We start from the raw sequence: 24,339 nt of genomic DNA, 5'->3' as shown, positions 1-24,339 counted from the left end.
CAGACCTGCCTCCCCTCTCTTCCCTCTCAGAAACCTGGAGCTGACCTCTTACATGTCTGTGATGTTTCTCTAGGAGGATACTAGGAGGCTCAATAAGGCATGTTACTCTTGACTCCCTATCTTGAACTTGCTCTTTGTGTAGGTCATAAAGATCAAAGGATGCAGATGGCTTTTTGTGGAGAATGATTTTAGAACATGGGCCTCTGAATGTTTGTCCTTACCAACTTGATTATGGCAGACTTTTCACAAATATCTTGTTTATAAAAATGGCAGCAAGGGCTGGCAAGCACAGAAATCTCTCACTGAAATATCCATGGGCATACACACATATGCAGAAAATTTTCTTTTAAAAAGAAAGATTGTTAAAACAGACTCTAACATATGGAATATAGAGGAGACTTATTTCCTGCAGCCTCACATTGCTAATGTTATTGCTTGTCCTAAACACCCCAAACCACTAATTTTACACATGGTTTGTACTCCTTTGCTTAAAGTGTCACAAAAGATCAGGACTTGAAGGAGCCCAACCATGATCATTTTAGAGATATGGCATGTCTAGCAAACAAAAAGGACATGCCAAGGATTTCATAATGAGGTAGTGGTGGAGCCAGAACTAGACTTCAACAATCAAGGATCTCTTTGGCCTTTCACTCAGCTATCACAGTGCATACATACTTCAGGATGACTCAGAGAAATCTAGGTCAATACATGGAATTCTTTCAGATGGACAGTTGCCTTTCCACAGTGTTAGTTAATTAATATTGACACATTAATTTGTCTTTGGGGAAGGATTTGATATTGGGAATATTTAAATTGTACTGTTGGTGCCCATTGCCTAGGTATCCATGAGAAAATCACTTCCTTTTTCTCATGCTCTCTTGCTTCATCAGAAAAAATTTTTGAAGTTTTCTATAAGTAAAGGTCTAAGATGGGTAGGCTATAACTTCAGCTGCAGTGAGCTGTATGAAATCCAGTGTACTCTTCAGAGATCGTTCACAGTTGTTCTCTAAGGACCTAGGCAAAGATGGTTCTATTTAGCCCACTTCTTCTCATTAAAGCCTTAGAGTCTCTAACAGTTTTGATGGACTATCTGGGGAAAGAGACTTAATATTATTTGCCATACTTACCTATGTATAGTGATCCACAGTGGCCATAGCTCTTTCTGTTTCTATTGTTTTGTAGATCTACCACAGCCCCATAACAAAACAGGAAGAAAGTAAGTAAAATTTGTGATCTACTAACATTATAAACTGCCAGCTGTCCTAATCACAGTAAATGCTATCGTCAGTGATATGTAATATTAACGCAAGTTTGTTTATGGACCCCTCTGTGTGGAATGGATTTAAGATATATTTTTTTAAGTGTGCCTGTTGATCAAACTAGGCTAGTCACTTTATCTTAACTTATGGTGGGGGTAGTAATAGTAATATAGCGAAGCACTCTATCCTTCTTGTTCTAGACATATGATAAAAACTTAAATGCATTTCTAGCCTAATGTTTCACATTTGATGTTGCGCACACCTAAAACAGACATAAGGCAAAGGGCTAACTAAAAGCATTTTCTCTTCTAAGAGTAAAAACTCTAATCCTACCAGCCCCAAATAAAAGGATCTTTCCATTTAAGGTGATTGGAGATGAGCCACCAAATCCCTTGTCCTGTCACTGCAGTCTTTTAGCATGATCATTGAATGCTTAGTAGGTGAGGCTTGTTATAGTAGGATCTAACACTGCTCTCCTTTGCTTGAAACAGTGGAGCTGAATGAAGTGGGGTTCAAGTTTGTTAGAAAGTGCATCAATGTCATTGAGACCAAAGGTAAGATATGAACCATAGCCTTACACAGGCAGTGTTTGAATCTGGTCACTCTGAATTTATCCTGGGGCAAGTTCTCTCAAGTAGCAATGATGTCATGTCCTTTGGTCAGGATCCATTGAATAAAGACTCTTTATAAGCCTTGAGGACTAGAAACAGTTTGTAAAATTTTGGCAAATTAACACCCAGTGGTGTCCAAGCATATTTAGATTATTTGAGGTTTCCTGCTTTTAAAGAGAAAGAACTTTCGATGGCTTGTGAAGTATTATAAAATAGTACCTGGCCCTCAAGTAGTGTTATGATGGTTCCATCCTAAATAACCAAGAGTTTAGTTTCTGCCACAATACATATTAGCTTAAAAATTGATGGGGACAAAGCTAAACTCAGACAAATGTGGAGTCAGCATTTTTCCAGGTTGACAATACTCTTTAGTGTCTCTCTGAGAATACTTAGAATGTGGGTGGGTGTAGTGTATGAGCCAAGCCTCTTTTTTTTTTTTTGAAACGTTGCTTCAATCTATCTCCATGTACAAAATAGCCATTTGCTTTATATTTCCTATACTCCAGCCCTCTCTTTCTTTATATCACTGCTCAGGAGCAGCTTGAATGTTGATATTTCCTCCTTTTTCAATTAAACCTTAGCTTCTTTCCACGATGGTAGCACCAGTCTTATAGCTCACTCTATCTCAGCCATCCACTACTACCCACCTAAGCATATTCTTCTATTTACTACAGAGAATATTCTGTTCTGCTCAGATGAGTGAGGACTTGGTACAATACAGATGAAAGTATGGAGATAATAATTTTGAGATGCTTCAGGACTCTTACTGTATCTCAGAGGGCTGGAAAGTTTGGAGAAAACAGGGGGACACTTTCCTGTTTGAACCAATTCCAGTGTACAAGTACCTACTTTTTCTGCCTTGAGGGAAATAAAATCTCTGCCTATAATAACAAAACTGACCTGATTTTCTTTCCCTAGGGATCAAGACAGAGGGATTGTACCGTACTGTGGGCAGCAACATCCAGGTTCAGAAGCTGCTGAATGCCTTTTTTGGTAATTTTGATTTTCATAACTCTTATTGGGAGTTGTTTGTGTATTAGGAAGAAATGTGACTGTAGGTGAAATGAGATATTGCTAAAGAAGGCTGTAGAATATATATATATATATTTTTAAATTTCTATGATAAAATGTACACATATTTGCCTAACCTGGGTCAGAGGCAATGCTGCCTTGAAGAAATGACTGTCATCTTTCCTTCCTCACATCTTATTAACTCCTCAAACCCTTTTCAGTCTGATAACTACGCCAACCTCCTCACTGGAACTACTCTGGCCAGGCTTAGAAGGTATCTTCTTGTGAAAGGCTGTGGACACTTTTCACTCTTATCTTGCTTGATCTCTTTGTTGACCACTCCCTCCTTTTTGAAACTTTCTCCTTATATGACTTCTAGACCTCAACAGTCTCCTGATTCTGCTAACTTCTTGTATTATTACTTCCAAGTGACTCTTATCATGTCCTTCTTCTTCTTTCCATCTTTTAAATCTTGTCTGTGTATTTCCCAGCATTGTATCTTGTTCCACTTCACTTCTTCCTCTACATGGTTTCCTAGTGATGATTGATTTTATCCTGGTTATGGGTCACATTTTTCTGTTTTTATATGTCTAATAATTTTTTTGGATGCTGTACATTGTGACTTATTGAGTGTCTTGATTTTGTTCATTTTTTTAAAGAGTATTGAATTTTGTTTCATAGACAGTTATTTGTGGCTTAGTTTGATCAAATTGAGGCTTCTTTTTAAGCTTGTTAAGAGTATCCTTTGCTGGCTAGTTTAGCCCCACTACTAAGGTAGGACTTATTTTTTCTCTTGATTCTTACTAATTAGAACATAAACATCTCCTAGTTCTGTGTGAGTTTTGGAAATTTTTCATCTTAAAGCTCCCTGCTATTTGTCTAGCCTCATGAATTTTTATTCTAGGTATTCATGGCTTAGTCTTCAACAACAGAGTGAAGGGGACCCAAGGGTAGGATTTTTTTAAGTTCTTTCTCTACATAGCTCCCCTTCTCTGATACTCTGCCCTTCAAATTCTAGCTGCCTCAGCCTCTCTGAACTCTGTCTTTTCAACTGAACAAGGCTTCCATCCTCAGCTTGAGTGCTCACGGCCTATACTACCATCCAGAAAGTGCTTTTCAGGTAGCAAGTTATAGGGATGGTAGGAATCACCTTGTTTGTTTCCCCTTTTTCAGAGTCATACTCCTGTGCTATCTGTTGTATAATGACTACAAACAATTCTTTCATGTGTTTTGTACAGTATTCTACATGTTGGAGCAGGAGGGCAACTCTGGTGCCAGTTACTCCAACATGGCTAGGAGTGGAAAACTGTCTATGTGGTTTTTACTCACATCTGTGCTGACAGCACCCCAGAATCTCTCACCCGCACATCACTTCATGAGTTCAAAACTAATGTACCCAGTTGCCCACTGAACCTGTGATTCTCAGACATATTTAGGTCATGACACACATTGGAATGATTGTATCTGCAAAGCACACTCTGACAAATGGACAAAACTGATCATGGCTGAGAAAATATGTTCCAAAGGTTGAGAGAAGCAAAATTGGAATCATTGTAGAAACTCTCTGTGCTTAGATGTTCCACAGGTACCTACACGTGACATGTCCAAAACTAAACTCATTGTTATTCTCTTCCTATATACCTGTTCTTGTTCCTATTGTGAATGGTGGTGAACTGTCTGGTAAGCTGTGAAAATAAATTGAGTGTGGGAAGTGGCAGTTTTGATAAAGCACACTTTTTTGGTCTTTTCTGTGATGCATAGCTTACCTTTCACACTGCTGTAGGCCTGACAGCCCAATTATATTAGCATTTGAGAGTACTGCAGCAGCTAGTAATACCACGTGTGGAGTTTTTGCATTGTAGATCATATCATTAGTGCCTCAAAATCTATTTTCACTTATCACACTACATTCTTGACTTTAAAAAATTCAAGGTGTCTTATTCCTGACCAATGCACATCCAATTTTATTTGCTAAAGGATATTTTTTTACATATAAAGTAACTAACAACATGGCCCAGCATATTTAGTTTCTGAGAAATTATTGGGCTCAGATCAGTAATTTAGAATTGTGTTTCCAGTATTACTACATTCTTCTACCTGATGTGTAATAAGCTGAAAAAATGCCACACTAAACATCCTACTGATTCTCTTGCAGACTTCAATAGGACTGAAATGGTTCCCTCAAATCACATATGGAAGTACAACTTAATTCAAATATGGGAAGTGGCACATTGACATATTGCATCTTTTCAACATCAGCCTGCAAATATCAGTGCTCTTAGGAGTACCTGAAAAATAGACTAGTAAGTTCTGGATATAAATATTTATAATATAAAACAATGTTAACTTACTTATTTATGCAAAAAGCTGGTAACCCCTGATCTCTGCCTCAAATCTGAGAAATTATAGATCTCTTGATGATCCTCATTTATTTAGCAAATATTTAAGTATCTATTAAGGGTCTGTTAAGTATCTGTTAAGGCATTATGCTCAGGGCTGTGGATTGAACAGTGAACACGTCACTTGCATTTCCTACTTTTGTTGGATTAACATTCTGTGGTGAAGACTGTCTCTCAGCTAGCTTACAATGTATAATTTTATGGGGGAGACCTCCCTTATAAGCATCTTTCATGTTATGTCCAGTTGGGATCCTCAAAGTTGTCTTGCTTCTTTTCATCCTACTCTGATCTATTCCCACACCACTAGGGGCTAGTTGCTTTGGCTTTGTATAGCCTCACCACAATTTATCCAAGAAGAAGGGCATTCATTTCCTTTTGCTGACATGCCATTTTTCCTTTCTCCTTCCTTTATGTCTCGTGCTTTGCACCTATCAAAAGGACACTATTTTTTAGCCTAAACAACATGCAGACTACTTTCTTTCTGGCATCTCCTACAACACATGATTGAGGGATCTCTTTTCTTGTTTACTAAAGCCTTCCATGTTTTTTCCCTACCTGAAAATCTTCTTTTTGGCATGTAAAATATCACAGACAACAAATTCAAAGGGGGTGCATATACAATCAATAATTATTTTTCAATCAGTCTGTTGGTCAGTTAGTTACATTCCTCCCCCACTGCAGGTTGTTGCATAATGCCTCTTAGTAGATCCTATAAACTGTGAGACATAGTCTTCACTAATGCCAAATTCATTGTAAACTACCCTGGTTACAAACAAGCTAATTTGATCACCTCAGAGATGGTTTGGTACCACATATCAGAGTTCTGCTTCTTCTCCCTTTACTGAGTCATAATCATGTTATTGATCATAATGCATGTTGTTATCATTGTAATCTTGATTATCACAATCATGCTCATGATAATAACATAACTAGCACATTGTGGGTACTCAGTAACTGCTCCTTCAGTGGAACTCCAGTATCACCTTGTGCTCCAGTGACTAAGTATTTCACAATGACTAGAGCAGAGGAGTGAGATGGGGCATGGAGAGAAAGGAGACTAGGTGTATTGACTGTGGTCTTTGATGAAATTGAGCCTGTCGAGGAAACCATATACAGAGAGCATTGTTCCCATAATACATAAGACCCAATGAGCTAAACAATGGGGGAATTGTCATAGTGAGGGAATTAGCAAATCACTGCTAAGATGTTACTTGTTTAGGTATTCAAATTCTTCCTTTTACCTTTAGCTATTAGAAAAAATACATTTAATTTTCAGAAACCAAGTGGAACACCTAATATAATCACATGTAGACAATTATATAGAGTAGAAATATGCACTATATTTCCATACTTAATGTAAAGTATGTAGCTCCTGGAGGCTTAACTTTAGTATTAAACTCATATGTATATATAGCCAAATAGATAATAAATACATATTAAAAAGAAAAGCAAGTTCAAATTATATGAGCTTTTTGACTGAAGGAGAAATAAGACCCCTACCAAACAAAACAAAACCGAATCACACTCCACTTTGGAAGCTGCAGAACTTGAACTCTAGGCATTAATTTTTAAAGCAACTCGACATGTTAAAAACCTTTATTATACTATTGTATAGTGGGGAACTTTAACCTTAAATACATATCAAAATAATTTTATTTTTAGGGCCAGATCTGTGTGCATGTGTGTTTATGTGCTAGGGCCAGATCTATGTGCATGTGTGTTTATATATTTTTAAAGCTTTGTATAGGCTCAGTACATTAATTATAACTATGCTTGCTAACCTAGATACTTCATTATTCTCAGATCATGCTTGCTTTGCACCTGTAGTACTAGAGGCTGAAATAATTTGTTATCAATAGATATTTAATTTTGTCTTTTTTATTTATTTGACTTCAGTTTTGAAGCAGACTTTAAAACCTTTTACAAATAAGTTGTGTCTCAACATTTGTTCTTTTTCCATTGTTTTCTCAAGATCTGAATAACTGACTAATTTTAATCCCAACTAACATATTGCCCTTTCATAGCACTTTTGTCAATATGTGAAAGGTAGGATAGGAAATTTTACTTCTGAGTTATTTTAACTTATAAAAAATAAATTACATTTCTGACATATGAATCTGGCAACCCCCTTACATCACCTGCTCCCTGCTGTTGGGTTTCTGATCTGGGGACAGTCTATCACTATCAACCCATGAATAAGGAACCAGAAAATTGTTCACATTACAATAGTGTCCTATTGCTGCTGTAATATATTGCCACAAATATAGTGGTTTAAAACAATACAGATTTATTATGTTACAGTTCAGGAGGTCACAAGTCTAAATCTGCCTTATGGAACTAAAAATCAAGGTACTGGCAGGGTTGCATTCCTCCTGGAGGCTCTGAAGGAGACTCTGTTCTCTTGCCTTTTGTAGTTTCTAGAGGCTGCCCATGTTTCTTGCCTTCTATTTGCCAAGTACTGTATCAGGTAGTAGGTACATAGCAGTGAACAAGCCAGACAAAAAAAATCCCTTTCCTCACAGAATTTAGTCGAAGAGTAGGTATACAGTGCATGAATGTAACCATACATTTTCCTCCCAGAGTAAAATCTGTAATATCTCAGATTCAGGGTCCTGTTGATCTTCACTGACATCACCATATAGGCACCTGGAAAAGAGAAATCAGTGTTATCTTTAGGAAAAAAAATAGCCTGCTTCTTGAACCAAAATCTTCTATACTATTTATGTGAAGTATATAAGGAAAATATATTAACTTTGGGATAAAGTAAAAGTATTCATTTTCCTGATATGGACTATATACCTTATTTCCTCTGTCTGAACTTAACTGGTTCTCTTTTCTTCCAAATATGATTGCTTGTCTTCTGCCTCCTCCTGTCTTATGAATATCTTTCTCCTTTTTTTTAGACCAGTCTTATAGCTCACTCTATCTCATTCATTGATCCACCCAATGTTTATTGAATGCCTACTTTATGATAGACATTAGTGATTATAGCTACTGTTTAACTCCCTTTACCTTTATTTATTCTATTCTCTCATTGTACACATATTCCCTGACTTCTATACTGATATACTGTGATTAATCAATTTACTTCCATAAAAACCTCTCCCACTAGCTCATACTGAAAATCCTTCCAGATATAAGAATCTAGTCAAGGTAGTCAGAAATGAAAGACTGGTCTTCCCTAGGTCAATTATGGCTGTCATCTGGGAAAACTGACTTGATAGAATTTTCAGGGAGGTAGTACATGCTTTAGCATTTCCCTGTGTTTCTTCACCAGATACCTGGATCTCTAGGAATGTACTATCCAGCATAGTAGCTGATGCAAGAAATAAGTTTAGAATGAATGAATGCTTTAATGACTTAACTAATGATATCCCAAAAGTCAAAAATTGTAACAGTGCTAAAAACAGAAAAATCCAGCTAAAATCCCATATTCACATATTTCCTATACATTCCTAATAATGATAGAAGTAAATAATGCTGTACTTAATTAATTTGGCAAAATTCCACATACTTTTTTCACATAAAAACAAAGTAAAAATTAGAAGCCAGCAGAGATTCCATTAAAGATGGTGGCGTGAGAGATGAGACAGAGACCTCCTCCTAAAACAGCATAAAATAAGAAAATATAATTAATACAACTAATTCTGAAAGAGCAACAGGCAAGAAGGCTACACCAGACTGCTTACACCTAGAGAAAAGAGCAGACCTCATGGAACAGGGTAACATACCAAAGCTGTGACCCAGTGGGACCTAAGCCCATTCCCTACACCAGCTCACTGGCGGGAGGAAGAGAAACAGAGTGGGGAGAGAGTGGAGGCCTGGGACTGCTGAACACCTAGCCCTGGAGATCTGCTCTGGGAGCATGAACCTACATTGCATGGTGCTCTGGTGATTGGTGGGGTTTGGAAAGCTAAGACAGGTGGAATACCTGGAGAGATGGAGATTCCAGCTGCTTGTGGAAAACAGGAATTCATATCTGGCTGAGCTGGCTGGACAGACTGAGAGACTTCCTAACAGGAAGAGTGCTGTTAAAGGGGCAAGGAATACACAGAGCTTACTGTTCAGGAGAAATGACAGGTAGACAAAATTTTCCAGGTACACTACGCTCAGCAGGTTGGGAACTTAAATGATTTTCCGGCACTCTATCCCCCTGGCTGGCTACACAGCTTCAAGGCCCCCCACTGTGATATGCAGCCTGCTTGTCTTCCTCCTGGATAGCTGGGACCTGGCTAGCAAACCAGCAGCCCCTGCACTGGTGTCAGGCCAGCCAGAGGGGAGCTCTGCCTGCAGCAGCTACAAACACAAAGCATAGAGGCTTACACCTGTGTGTTCAGCATACTGGTTCTGGCAGTGGAGACAGGCATAGCAGCCAGGAAACAGGAAACAACTCTTTCCTCACCTCATGCACCAGCACCACACCCCTGCAATCCCCGTCATCACTCCAGGGATTGAGCAGCTCCAGAGAGTAGAGATTCTGGGCAGTAGAGGGCACCACATACAAATATGAAACACCAAAGGAACTGGGTTCAGAGCAAAATCTCAACAACAGAGAAAGGACTGAGCTAGACTGAACTAACAAATATTCCTGAAAGAGATTTCAAAATAAAAATGATAAACATGCTCGTGGAGGTACAGTAAAATATTCAAGAACTCAGGAATGAATTGAGAACACAGATCCAATTGTTGAAGAGCACAATGGAGGGTATTAAAAGCAGATTAGATACAGTGAAGGAGACAAATGAAATAGAAATGAGGGAAAAGGAATACAAAAATGCTGATACAGAGAAAAAAGGATCCCTAGGAATGAAAGAATATTGAGAGAACTCTGTGACCAATCCAAACAGGAAAACATTGGTATTATAGGGTTACAAGAAGAAAAAGAGAGAAAAAGGGATAGAAAGTGACTTTGAGGAAGTAATTGCTGAAAACTTCCCCAGTCTGAGGAAGGAGATAGTCTATCAGGCCATGGAGGGACACATCTCCCAACACAAGGGACCCAAGGAGGACAACACGAAGACATATAATAATTAAAATGGCAGAGATCAAGGATAAGGACAGAATATTAAAAGCAGCCAGAGAGGGAAATAAGATCACATACAGACAGAGGGGGAAGATGGCGGTGTGAGTAGTTCAGAGGAAATTTCCCCAAAACATTTATATTTATGAAAATACAATGAATACAACTATTCCTAAAAGAGACACCAGTGGATGCAGTACAACAGCCAGGGTACATCTACATGTGCAAGAACTCAGCATCACACGAAGGGGGTAAGATACAAGCCGCGGCCAGGCGGGTGCCAAACGCTCCCCCACCCCAAAACCCGGCGGGAAGAAAAGAGTTGGAATGGGGAGGGAGTGAAAGCCCAGGACTGCTAAACAACCAGCTCTAGAAAAACACACCCGCAATGAAGACACAAGGTGCACGGGGTGCTGGATATTAGAGAAATGTAAAAGCAAAACCTGTGGGAAGGTCCCCACAACCGGTGCCCATGAGACAAAAGAAGAGAGTGCTCTCTGCAAGTCTTAAAGAGACAGGGACCCCATAATTGGACAAAGTTGTCCCGGCAGCTGGGAATACCGGGGAAACTTAGGCACCCTAAACGGAGGCAGTGCAGCTCTGAAGCCCCTCACAGAACTAGGCAGCCTGCCAGTCGTTCCTCCAACTGGCACGGACCCCGACACATGGACCCAGTAGCAGGAGAGTGACAGCGCGCACTGGGGACAGCAGCGCCAGAAGGAACTGAGAGCAGATCTGTGCGCTGCAGGAGAGGCTTGTGCTAGCCCGCAGTGGCGCAACCGAACAGCCTGGGCACGGCTCACACGCACCGGCGGCAGTGAGGCCAGAGCCCGGTAGAAGCCTGTGTGGAAGAGCCCTGCGCGCACCTGCAGCAGAGCCAGAGGGAGCAGGCACACTCCCAGGAGCCGACCGGAATCCCGGCCCAATGCACAGCCACCTGGGCCAGACCCAAAGGCCATTGATGCCACACAGCTGACCGGCAGGGTTGCTGCTAGCACAGAGGAGTGCACCTGGCATGCCTGCCACTCCCTACAGGGCGCCACGCTGCTCTGATGGACACCCCGCCCACAGCAGCTTAGGAGATTAACCCGGTGGCTGCTCCAGGAGTGCAGGTAGACGTCACAGGCAGCGGAGAAGGGCAAGGCATCCAGCAAGCAGGAAAGGACTTTCTTCTCCCAGCTGACACACCCATAACCTGCCTACAGCCACTGCTATCACCATGAAAAGGCAAAAAAATCTGGTCCAGTCTAAGATAGTTACACCTGAGAAAGGATCTGCAGAGGCAGATCTAACTAATCTCCCTGAAAAAGAATTCAAAATAAAAATTATAAACATGCTGACAGAGCAGCAGAGAAATATGCAAGAGCTAAGGTATGAAGTCCGGAGGGAGATTACAGACATCCGGAGGGAGATTGCAGACGTCTGGAGGGAGATTACAGAAGTGAAACAAACTCTGGAAGGATTTATAAGCAGAATGGGTAAGATGCAAGAGGTCATTTGATGGAATAGAAACCAGAGAACAGGAATGCATAGAAGCTGATGCAGAGAGAGATAAAAGGATCTCCAGGAATGAAACAATATTAAGAGAACTGTGTGACCAATCCAAAAGGAACAATATCTGCATCATAGGGGTACCAGAGGACGAAGAGAGAGAAAAAGGGATAGAAAGTGCCTTTGAAAAAATATTTGCTGAGAACTTCCCAAACTGGGGGAGGAAATAGTTGCTCAGACTACGGAGGCACACAGAACTCCCGAGAGACGGGATCCAAAGAGGTCAACACCAAGACACATAAAAATTAAAATAGCAAAGATCAAGGACAGGGACAGGGTATTAAAGGCAGCCAGAGAGAGTAAAAAGGTCACCTACAAAGGAAAACCCATCAGGCTATCATCAGACTTCTCAAGAGAAACCTTACAGGCCCGAACAGAATGGCATGATATATTGAATGCAATGAAACAGAAGGGCCTTGAACCAAGGATACTGTATCCAGCACGATTATCATTTCAATACGAAGGAGGGATTAAACAATTCACATACAAGCAAAAGTTGAGGGAATTTGCCTCCCGCAAACCACCTCTACAGGGTAACTTAGAGGGACTGCTCTAGATGGGAGCACTCCTAAAAAGAGCACAGAACAAAACACCCAACATATGAAGAATGGAGGAGGAGGAAAAAGAAGGGAAAGAAATAATCATCAGACTGTGTTTATAACAGCTCAATAAGCAAGTGAGCCAGACACTAAGGTAGTAAACAAGCTAACCTTGAACCATTGGTAACCACAAATCTAAAGCCCGCAATATCTTTCAATAATCACCCTACATGTAAATGGACTGAATGCACCAATCAAAAGACATAGAGTCACCGAATGGATAAAAAAGCAAGACCCATCTGTATGCTGCTTACAAGAGACTCACCTCAAACCCAAAGACATACACAGATTAAAAGTCAAGGGTTGGAGAAAGATATTTCTTGCAAACAACAGAAAAAAGCATGTGTTTCAATACTAGTATCAGACAAAATAGACTTCAAAACAAAGAAAATAACAAGAGATAAAGGACATTACATAATGATAAAGGGCTCAGTCCAACAAGAGGATATAACCATTATAAACATATATGAACCCAATACAGGAGCACCACTATATGTGAAACAAATACTAACAGAGTTAAATGAGGAAATAGAATGCAATGCATTCATTTTGGGAGACTTCTACACACCATTCACTCCAAAGGACAGATCCACCAGACACAAAATAAGTAAGGACACAGAGGCACTGAACAACACGCTAGAACAGATGGATCTAATAGACATCTATAGAACTCTACATCCAAAAGCAACAGGATACACATTCTACTCAAGTGCACATAGAACATTCTCCAGAATAGACCACATACTAGGTCACAAAAAGAGCCTCAGTAAATTCCAAAAGATTGAAATCCGACCAGCCAACTTTTCAGACCACAAAGGTATAAAACTAGAAATAAATTGTACAAAGAAAGCAAAAAGGCTCACAAACACATGGAGGCTTAATAACATGCTCCTAAGTAATCAATGGATCAATGAGCAAATTGTAATGGAGATCCAGTAATATATGGAAACAAATGACAACAATAACACAAAGCCCCATCTTCTGTGGGATGCAGCAAAAGCAGACTTAAGAGGAAAGTATATAGTAATCCAGGCATATTTAAAGAAGGAAGAGCAATCCCAAATGAATAGTCTAATGTCACTATTATCAAAATTGGAAAAAGAAAAACAATGAGGCCTAAGGTCAGCAGAAGGATGGACATAATAAAGATCAGAGAAGAAATAAATAAAATGGAGAAGAATAAAACAATAGAAAGAACAGACTTATTAAGAGAAAAAGAGAATCAACACACATCAACAGAATTAGAAACGAGAAAGGAAAAATCACAATGGACCCCACAGAAATACAAAGAATTATTAGAGAATACTATGAAAACCTATATGCTAACAAGCTGAAAACTTAGAAGAAATGGACAACTTCCTAGAAAAATACAACCTTCCTAGACTGACCCAGAAAGAAACAGAAAATCTAAACAGACCAATTACCAGCAACGAAATAGAATCTGTAATAAAAAAACTACCCAAGAACAAAACCCCTGGGCCAGATGGATTTACCTCGGAATTTTATCAGACATACAGAGAAGACGTAAAGCTTTCCAAAAAACAGAACAGGAAGGAATACTCCCAAACTCATTCTATGAAGCCAACATTACCCTAATATGAAAACCAGGCAAAGACCCCAACAAAAGAGAAAACTAAAGACGAATATCGCTGATGAACGTAGATGCAAAAATACTCAACAAAATATTAGCAAACCGAATTCAAAAATACATCAAGAGGATCATACACCATGACCAAGTGGGATTCATCCCAGGGATGCAAGGATGGTACAACATTCGATAATCCATCAACATCATCCACCACATCAACAAAAAGAAAGACAAAAACCACATGATCATCTCCATAGATGCTGAAAAAGCATTTGACAAAATTCAACATCCATTCATGATAAAAACTCAACAAAATGGGCATGGAGGGCAAGTACCTCAACATAATAAAGGCCATATATGGTAAACCCACAGCTAACATCATACTGAACAGCGAGAGGCTAAAAGCTTTTCCTCTGAGATTGGAAACAAGACAGGGATGCCCACTATCCCCACTGTTATTCAACATGGTACTGTAAGTCCTAGCTACGGTAATCAGACAAAACAAAGAAATACAAGGAATCCAGATTGGTAAAGAAGAAGTCAAACTGTCACTATGTGCAGATGACATGATATTGTACATAAAAAACCCTAAAGACTCCAGTGCAAAACTACTAGAACTAATATCAGAATTCAGCAAAGTTGCAGGATACAAAATTAATACACAGAAATCTGTAGCTTTCCTATACACTAACAATGAACTAATAGAAAGATAAATCAGGAAAGCAATTCCATTGACAATAGTATCAAAAAGAATAAAATACCTACGAATAAACCTAACCAAGGAAGTGAAAGACCTATACCCTAAAAACTACAAGACACTCTTAAGAGAAATTAAATAGGTCACTAACAAATGGAAACTCATCCCATGCTCCTTTCTAGGAAGAATTAATATAATCAAAATCGGCATCCTGCCCAAAGCAAGACACAGATCAGATTTGATGCAGTCCCTATCAAATTACCAACAGCATTCTTCAATGAACTGGAACAAATAGTTAAAAAATTGATATGGAACCACCAACGACCCCAAATAGCCAAAGCAATCCTGAGAAGGAAGAATAAAGTAGGGGGGATCTCATTCCCTGACTTCAAGCTTAACTACAAAGCCACAGTAATCAAGACAATTTGGTACTGGCACAAGAACAGAGCCACAGACCAGTGAAACAGAATAGAGACTCTAGACATTAACCCAAACATATATGGCCAATTAATATTTGATAAAGGAGCCATGGACATACAGTGGGGAAATGACAGTCTCTTCAACAGATGGTGCTGTCAAAACTGGACAGCTATATGTGAGAGAATGAAACTGGATGAGATTGTCTAACCCCATATACAAAAGTAAACTCCAATTGGATCAAAGACCTGAATGTAAGTCATGAAACCACAAAACTCTTAAAAAAAACATAGGCAAAAATCTCATGGACATAAACTTGAGTGACTTCTTCATGATCATATCTCCCTGAGTATGGAAACAAAAGCAAAAATGAACAGGAGGGCTATATCAAGCTGAAAAGCTTCTGTACAGTATTGGACACTATCAATAGCACAAAAAGGTATCCTACAGTATGGGAGTACATATTCATAAATGACAGATCCGATAAAGGATTGACTTCCAAAATATACAAAGAGATCACATGCCTCAGCAATAAAAAAGCAAATAATCCAATTAAAAAATAGGCAGAGGAGTTGAATAGACAGTTCTCTAAAGAAGAAATCCACATGGCCAATAGGCACATGAAAAGATGCTCCACATCACTAATCATCAGAGAAATGCAAATTAAAACAACAATGAGATATCACCTCACACCAGTAAGGATCGCCATCATTGAAAAGACAAACAACAACAAATGTTGGTGAGGTTGTGGAGAAAGGGGAACCCTCCTACACTGCTGGTGGGAATATAAACTAATTCAATCATTGTGGAAAGCAGTATGGAGGTTCCTCAGAATGCTGAAAATAGAAATACCATTTGACCCAGGAATTCCACTTCTAGGAATTTACCCCAAGAATGCAGCACTCCAGTTTGAAAAAGACAGATGCACCCCTATGTTTATCACTGTACTATTTACAATAGCCAAGATATGGAAGCAACCTAAATGTCCATCAGTAGATGAATGGATAAAGAAGATGTGGTACATATACACAATGGAATATTACTCAGCTATAAGAAAAAAAACAGATCTTACCATTCACAACAACATGGATGGAGTTAGAGGGTACTATGCTCAGTGAAATAAGCCAAGTGGAGAAGGGCAAGTACCAAATAATTTCACTCATATGTGGAGTATAAGAACAAAGGAAAACTGAAGGAACAAAACAGCAGCAGAATCACAGAATCCAAGAATGGACTAATATTTACCAAAGGGAATGGGACTGGGGACAATTAGTGGGTAGGGAGGGATAAGGGCAGGGATAAAGAAAGATGGCATTACAATTAGCATGTATAGTGTGTGGGGTTCACGGGGAGGGCTGCACAACACAGTGAAGACAAGTAGTAATTTTATGGCATCTTACTACGCAGATGGACAGTGACTATGTAGGGGTATGTGGAGGGGACTTAGTGAAGGGGGGAACCTAGTAAACGTAATGTTCGTTCTGTCTTGTAGATTAATGATATCAAAATAAAAAAATATATATAGATATAATTAGCTACAGTCTAGAATTGGCCCCACATTAACAGAGGATTCCACAATTAGAGTATTTTCATTTGGCTCCTACTGTTATGGTGCTGTCTTTGTTAGTGCTTGGGACAAGGATGATAGGAGCTGGCAGCTTTTGCTTATTATTCTATTTGTCTATACAAATAATAATTTTCTTAAGTATAAAATTAGCACTTTGTGTATTTACCACTTTAACTGGTCAGACCTTGGCCTTGCATTGACTGTCATGTATGAGCTTGACACTATCCAGAGATCATGCAAGGAGATATCTGAACCATCTGCACTAAGAATTCTCACCAGCAAATCATTCAGAGGCTCTATACTCTATGTCTGGTCTTTCTATGTCATGACTTTTTGTTTCATTCACATCTGGAAAGCCAGTAAAACCTTCACGCTACAACAGTGCTAAGCACATGTGATCTGGATATATAGATCACTAGCAGAGAGGAGCAACAGTGCTTGTACTTAGCATGCTTTCACTTTGAGAGCAGAGGTAGGTTGGCTAGGTTGGTGAAATGTGCATCTAGTTTTACTGGTACCTTCTACTTCTACATGTATCTTGATTTTATTCTCATATCTGTATATCCACTGTTAATAAGGCGGTGATCTAGCACAAAGGTTTATTAGCAAGTTGACACACACAGACACACAAAAAGATAACATACAAAGGAAAGCCCATCAGGCTATCATCAAACTTATCAGCAGAAACTTTACAGGCCAGAAGGTTAGTGGCATGATGTATTTAATGCAGTGAAACAGAAGGGCCTGGAACCAAGATTACTTTATCTGGCAAGATTATCATTTAAATTTGAAGGGGGGATTAAACAATTTCTAGATAAGCAAAAGCTGAGAGAATTTACCTTCCACAAACCATCCATACAGTGTATTTTGGAGGCACTGCTATAGATAGAAGTGTTCCTAAGCTTAAATACCTGTCACCGGAGGTAATAAAACCATAGTAAAGAAAGTAGAAGAGTTAATTACTAAAAAAATGCAAAATTAAATCAACTATCCCCAAAATCAATCAAGGGATAGACAAAGAGTACAGAATATGATACCTAGTATATACAGAATGGAGGAGGAAGAAAAAGGAGAAAAAAAGAACCTTTACTTTGTGTTGGTGATAGAATACAAGTAAGTTAAGTTAGACTCTTAGATAATAAGCAACTTACCCTTGAACCTTTGGTAACCACGAACCTAAACCTGCAATGGCAATAAGTACATACCTATCGTTAATCACCCTAAATGAAAATGGTCAGAATGCATCAGTCAAAAGAAACAGTCACTGAATGGATAAAAAAGAAGACCCATCTATATGATGCCTACAAGAGACTCACTTTAAAGCCAAAGACATACACACACTAAAAGTGAAGGGATGGAAAAAGATATTTCATGCACCTAATAGGGAGAAAAAAGCAGGTGTTGCAGTACTTGTATCAGACAAAATACTACTTTAAAACAAAGAGAGTCACAAAAGACAAAGATGGAAATTACATAATGATAAACGAGGCAATCCAACAACAGGATATAACCATTATAAATATCTATGTACCCAACACAGTAGCAACTTTGTATGTGAAAAAAAGCACTAACAGAATTAAAACGGGAAATAGAATGCAATGCTTTCATTCTAGACTTCAACACTACACTCACTCCAAAGGACAGATCAACCAGATGGAAAATAAGTAAGTCAGAGGCATTGAACAACACAGTAGAGCAGATGGACCTAACAGACATCTGCATAACTCTCCACCCAAAAGCAGAGGGATGCACATTCTTCTCAATTGCACATGGAATATTTTCAAGAATAGATCATATACTAGGCCACAAAAAGAGCCTCAGTAAATTAAAAAAGACTAAAATTATACCAACTAGCTTCTCAGAACAAAAGGGTATGAAACTAAAAATAAATTATGCAGAGAAACCAGAAAAGTCTACAAACACATGGAGGCTGAACAGCATGCTCCTAAATAACCAATGGATCAATTACCAAAAGAAACAGATCAAGCAATATATGGAGACAAATGACAACAATAATTCAACAACGCAAAATCTGTGGGACGAAGCAAAGGTGGTGCTAAGAGGAAAGTATATTGCAATACAGGCCTACCTCAGGAAAGAAGAACAATCCCATATGAACCGTCTAAACTCACAATTAACGAAACTAGACAAAGAAGAACAAATGAGGCACAATGTCAGTACAAGAAGGGACATAATAAAGATTAGAGCAGAAATAAATAAAATAGAGAAGAATAAAACAATAGAAAGAATCAATGAAAGCAAGAGCTGGTTCTTTGAGAAAATAAACAAAATAGAAAAACCCCTAGCCAGACTTATCAAGAATAAAAGAGAGTCTACACACATAAACAGAATCAGAAATGAGAAAGGAAAAATCACTATGGACTCAACAGAAATACAAGAATTATTTGAGAATATTATGACAAATTATATGCTAATAAGTGATAACCTAGAAGAATTGGACAACATTGTAGAAAAATATAACCTTCTAAGGCTATCCCAAGAAGAAACAGAAAATCTGAACAGTCCAATTACTAACAACGAAATTGAATTGGTAATCAAAAAACTACCTAAGAACAAAACCCCTGAACCAGATGGCTTCATTGCTGAATTTTATCAAACATTTAGTGAAAATTTAATACCCATCCTCCATCAAGTTTTCCAAAAAGTAGAAGACAAAGGAATACTTCTGAACTCATTATATGAGGCCAGCATCAGCCTAATACCAAAACCAGGAAAGACACCACAAAAAAAGAAAATTGCAGACCAATATCCCTGATGAACATAGATGCAAGAATACTCAACAAAATATTAGCAAACTGAATTAAAAAATACACCAAAAAGATCATCCATCATGATCAAATAGGATTAATTCCAGGGATACAAGGATGTTACAACATTCGAAAATCCATCAACATCATCCACTACATCAACAAAAAGAAGGACAAGAATCACCTGATCATCCTCATTCATGCCGAAAAATCATTTGACAAAATTCAACATTCATTCATGATAAAAACTCTCAACAAAATGGGTATAGAGGGCAAGTACCTCAACATGATAAAGGCCATATATGACAGACCCACAGCCAAAATCATACTTAACATAGTTCTGGAGTTCCTCGCCATGGCAATCAGACAACACAAAGAAACAAATGGCATCCAGATTGGTAAAGAAGAAGTTAAACTAACTATGTTTGCAGATGACTTGATATTGTACACACAAAAAATCCCTTAAGAATCCACTCCCAAACTACTAGATCTAATATCTGAATTCATCAACATCACAGGATAGAAAGTTAATACCCAGAAATCTGTCGCACTCCTATACACTAATGATGAACTAACAGAAAGAGAAATCAGGAAAACAACTTCATTCACAGTTGCATCAAAAAGAATAAAATACCTACAAATAAACCTAATGACGGAAGTGTAAGACCTATACTCTGAAAACTAAAAGACATCATTAGAGAAATTAAAGAAGTTACCAATAAATGGAAACACATCCCGTGCCCATGGATAGGGAGAATTAATATTGTCAAAATTGTCATCCTGCCTAAAGCAAGCTACAAATTCAATGCAATCCCTATCAAAATACCAACAGCATTCTTCAATGAACTAGAGAAAATAATTCTAAAGTTCATATGGAACCACAAAAGACCCTGAATAGCCAAAGCAATCCTGAGAAGGGAGAATAAAGCTGGGGGGATTATGCTCCCTGACTTCAAGCTCTACTGGAAAGACACAGTAATCAAGACAATTTAGTACTGGCACAAGAAGAGACCCATAGACCAATGGAACAGACTAGAGAGCCCAGACATAAACAAAAGCATATATGGTTAATTAATATACGATAAATGAGCCATGGACATACAATGGGGAAATGACAGCCTCTTCAAAAGCTGGTGTTGGCAAAACTGGACAGCTATATGCATGAGAATGAAACTAGATTATTGTCTATCACCATACACAAAAGTAAACTCCAAATGGATCAATGATCTTATTGTAAATCATGAAATCATAAAACTCCTATAAAATAACATAGGCAAAAATCTCCTGAATATAAACATGAATAACTTTTTTCTGAATGCATCTCCTCGAGCAAGAGAAACAAAAGCAAAGATGAACACATGGAACTCCATCAAACTTAAAAGCTTCTGTATAGCAAAGGACACCATCAACAGAACAAAAAGGCATCCTACAGTATGAGAGAATATCCAACAAGTGGTTAACACCAAAAATATATAAAGAACTAGCACGCCTCAACACCGAAAAAGCAAATAACCATATTAAAAAATGGGCTGTGGATATGAACAGACACTTCTCCAAAGAAGAAATTCAGATGGCAAACAGGCACATGAAAAGATGATCCACATTACTAATTATCAGGGAAATGCAAATTAAAACCACAATGAGATGTCACCTCACACCAGTTAGGGTGGCCAACATCAAAAAGACTAAGAACAACAAATGCTGGCGAGGATGTGGAGAAAGGGGAATCCTCCTGCACTGCTGGTGGAATGTAAGCTAATTCAACCATTGTGGAAAGCAATATGGAGGTTCCTCAAAAAACTAAAAATAGAAATTCCATTTGACCCGGGAATTCTACTCCTAGGAATTTACCCAATGAATATAATTTCTCAGATTCAGAAAGACATATGCACCCTATGTTTATTGCAGCACTATTTACAATAGGTAAGATATGGAAGCATCCTAAATGTCCTTCAGGAAATGAATGGATAAAGAAGATGTGGTACTTATACACAATGGATACTACTCAGCCATAGGAAAGAAATAAATTCTACAATTTGCAACAAAATGGATGGAGCTGGAGGATATTATGCTCAGCGAAATAAGCCAGGCTGAGAAAGACAAGAACCGAATGATTTCCCTCATTTATGGAGTATAACAATAAAGCAAAACTGAAGGAAGAAAACTAACAGACTCACAGACTCCAAGATGGGACCAGCGGTTACTGCAGGGGAAGGGTTGGGGAAGGCGGGTGGGGAGTGAGAGAAAAGGGGATTCAGGGGTATTATGATTGGCACACATAGTATGGGGAGATCAAGGGGAAGACTGTGTAGCACAGAGAAAGCAAATAGTGACTCTTTGGCATATTATTACACTGATAGGCAATGACTACAATGGGGTATGGGGGGACATGATATAAGGGGTGAATGTAGTAACCACACTTTTTTATGTGAAACCTTCATAAGAGTGTATCTCAATAATACCTTAAAAAAATTAGTAGCCAGCAGAAGTTGTTGAATAAAAATCCCTTATGAGTCCTAATGTATTTTGAGTACACATCCTAAATTGATTTCATAAGTTGATCAGTGTAAACTTGCAGTCAAATTTTATATTCCATGACAGGTATATTTAGTATAAAGGGTAAACTTAGCTATATTAAACATTTTAAGAGCGTATCTGAGAAAAGATTGTTTTGAATAGGGCAACATCCAATCCAGCAAATAGAAAAGATCTCTGAAGAGCTGCACACACAAAATGAAATACTTTTTTTTAGCAGAAGTTACGCTAGGCAAAAAAGTTGGTTGTTTATCGCCAGGTTACTTTCCTTTAGAGGGTGGTTGGTTTGGTACAGGCAGGTGACCTAACTAGTTCTAATCAGACCCCATAATTGATGGTTTAAGATTCCATTTCTGGGAGAGGTGAAACTGTAATTAAGTCTGTTTGGTGACATAGGATTTAGCATAAATGACTCCATTTGGGGCCTGTTGTCTTGTTTTTAACAATACAAAATGCTATATATAGCACACTGAGAAGACAACAAATAAACCATAACTGAAAGAATAGAATCCACAAATGACAGACATATTTAACAAAGATTTCTATATTTCAGAATTAAAGCAATAAATGCTTCACTCTTCTGTACTAACTCCATATATTGAACACATTTTTTATTGCACCTACCACCTATCACATTGTACTGAAATTACTTTCGATGCATATCTCACCCAGTAGAATTGTTTTTTCTAAAAAAACAGGAACCTTTCCATATATGGCTGTACTTCATACCATTGCACAAAGTTCCTACCATATATACTTTCAGAACATATAGCTGATGTGAATTGATAGCATTGGTTCTACCATGTTATCTGAACTTATAATGTAATTAATATTTGGAAATAACAGATAGTAAGTAGCAATTCAGTAGTATTTTCACATGGGAAACCAGAATTATCAAAGATACCTAAATCCCAGTCAGAGGTGAGTCATCATTTAAACTATGTAGATGACAATGGGCAAAGGGAAATTGCAGCTCTTATTCTCTCTTGGAGGGCATCTCTTATTTGTTTTTCCTATTGGTCTCATCTTTCCCTCATTGTTGTACTGTTGCTGGACAGATGATCATATCCAGCTTTCTTAATGGCTCTTTCTACCTGGTTAGTTCAGTTTTGATCTTTCCGCCTACCGCCACCCCATTCACCTTTTGATTCATTGCCTTTTTTTAAAATTTTTTTATTTTGTTATCATTAATCTACAATTACATGAAGAACATTATGTTTACTAGGCTCTCCCCTACCCCAAGTCCCCCAAACAAACCCCATTACAGTCACTGTCCATCAGCATAGTAAGATGTTGTAGAATCACTACTTGTCTTCTCTATGTTGCACAGCCCTCCCTTTTCCCCCACCCCCCACATGATACAGCTAATCTTAATACCCCCTTCTACCCTGCTCTTATCCCTTCCTACCTCCCATTCTCCCGAGTCTCTTTCCCTTTGGTAACTATTAGTCCATTCTTGGGTTCTATGATTCTGCTGCTGTTAGGTTCCTTCAGTTTTTCTTTTGTTCTTATACTCCACAGATGAGTGAAATCACTTGGAATTTGTCTTTCTATGCTTGGCTTACTTCACGGAGCATAATACCCTCTAGCTCCATCCATGTTGTTGCAAAGTGTAGGATTTGTTTTCTTATGGCTGAATAATATTCCATTGTGTATATGTACCACATCTTCTTTATCCATTCATCTACTGGTGGACATTTAGGTTGCTTCCTTATTTTGGCTATTGTAAACAGTGCAGTGATAAACCTAGGGGTGCTTCTGTCTTTTTCAAACTGTAGTGCTGCATCCTTAGGGTAAATTCCTAGAAGTGGAATTCCTGGGTCAAATGGTGAGTCTATTTTGAGCATTTTGAGGAACCTCCATACTGCTTTCCACAATGGTTGAACAAATTTATATTCCCACCAGCAGTGTAGGAGGGTTCCTCTTTCTCCACAACCTCGCCAACATTTGTTGTTGTCTGTCTTTTGAATGGTAGCCATCCTTACTGGTGTGAGGTGATATCTCATTGTGGTTTTAATTTGCATTTCTCTGATAACTAGCGATGTGGAGCATCTTTTCATGTGTCTGTTGGCCATCTGAATTTCTTCTTTGGAAAAGTGTCTGTTCTCCAAATGCTTCTCTGCCCATTTTTTAATTGGATTATTTGCTTTTTGTTTGTTGAGGTGTGTGAGCTCTTTATGTATTTTGGATGTCAAGCCTTTATTGGATCTGTCACTTATGAATATATTCTCCCATACTGTAGGGTAGCTTTTTGTTCTATTGATGGTGTCCTTTGCTGTACAGAAGCTTTTCAGCTTGATATAGTCCCACTTGTTCA

General features: G+C 38.4%; 1 protein-coding gene across 16 annotated transcripts in view; it reads left to right on the top strand.

Annotated features, from left to right (window-relative positions):
• The window catches only part of OPHN1 (oligophrenin 1), a 665,513-nt gene that overhangs the window by 230,499 nt on the left and 410,675 nt on the right, over positions 1 to 24,339 (top strand). For all 16 annotated transcript variants that reach the window (XR_005061052.2, XR_005061051.2, XM_037017099.2 and 13 more), the window contains exons 13-15: positions 1,183 to 1,216; positions 1,751 to 1,813; positions 2,789 to 2,863. Coding sequence is in view for 14 of the 16 variants with exons in the window: in XM_037017099.2 (XP_036872994.1) it covers positions 1,183 to 1,216; positions 1,751 to 1,813; positions 2,789 to 2,863 (172 nt within the window). In the remaining 2 variants the exon portion in view is untranslated. The remainder of the gene's footprint in view (positions 1 to 1,182; positions 1,217 to 1,750; positions 1,814 to 2,788; positions 2,864 to 24,339) is intronic.

This window comes from Manis javanica, chromosome X (assembly GCF_040802235.1).
Source record: "Manis javanica isolate MJ-LG chromosome X, MJ_LKY, whole genome shotgun sequence".
In the NCBI taxonomy this organism is placed as follows: domain Eukaryota; kingdom Metazoa; phylum Chordata; class Mammalia; order Pholidota; family Manidae; genus Manis; species Manis javanica.
The sequence above is the reverse complement of the archived record's forward strand: the minus strand, read 5'-3'. Positions and strand labels throughout refer to the sequence as shown.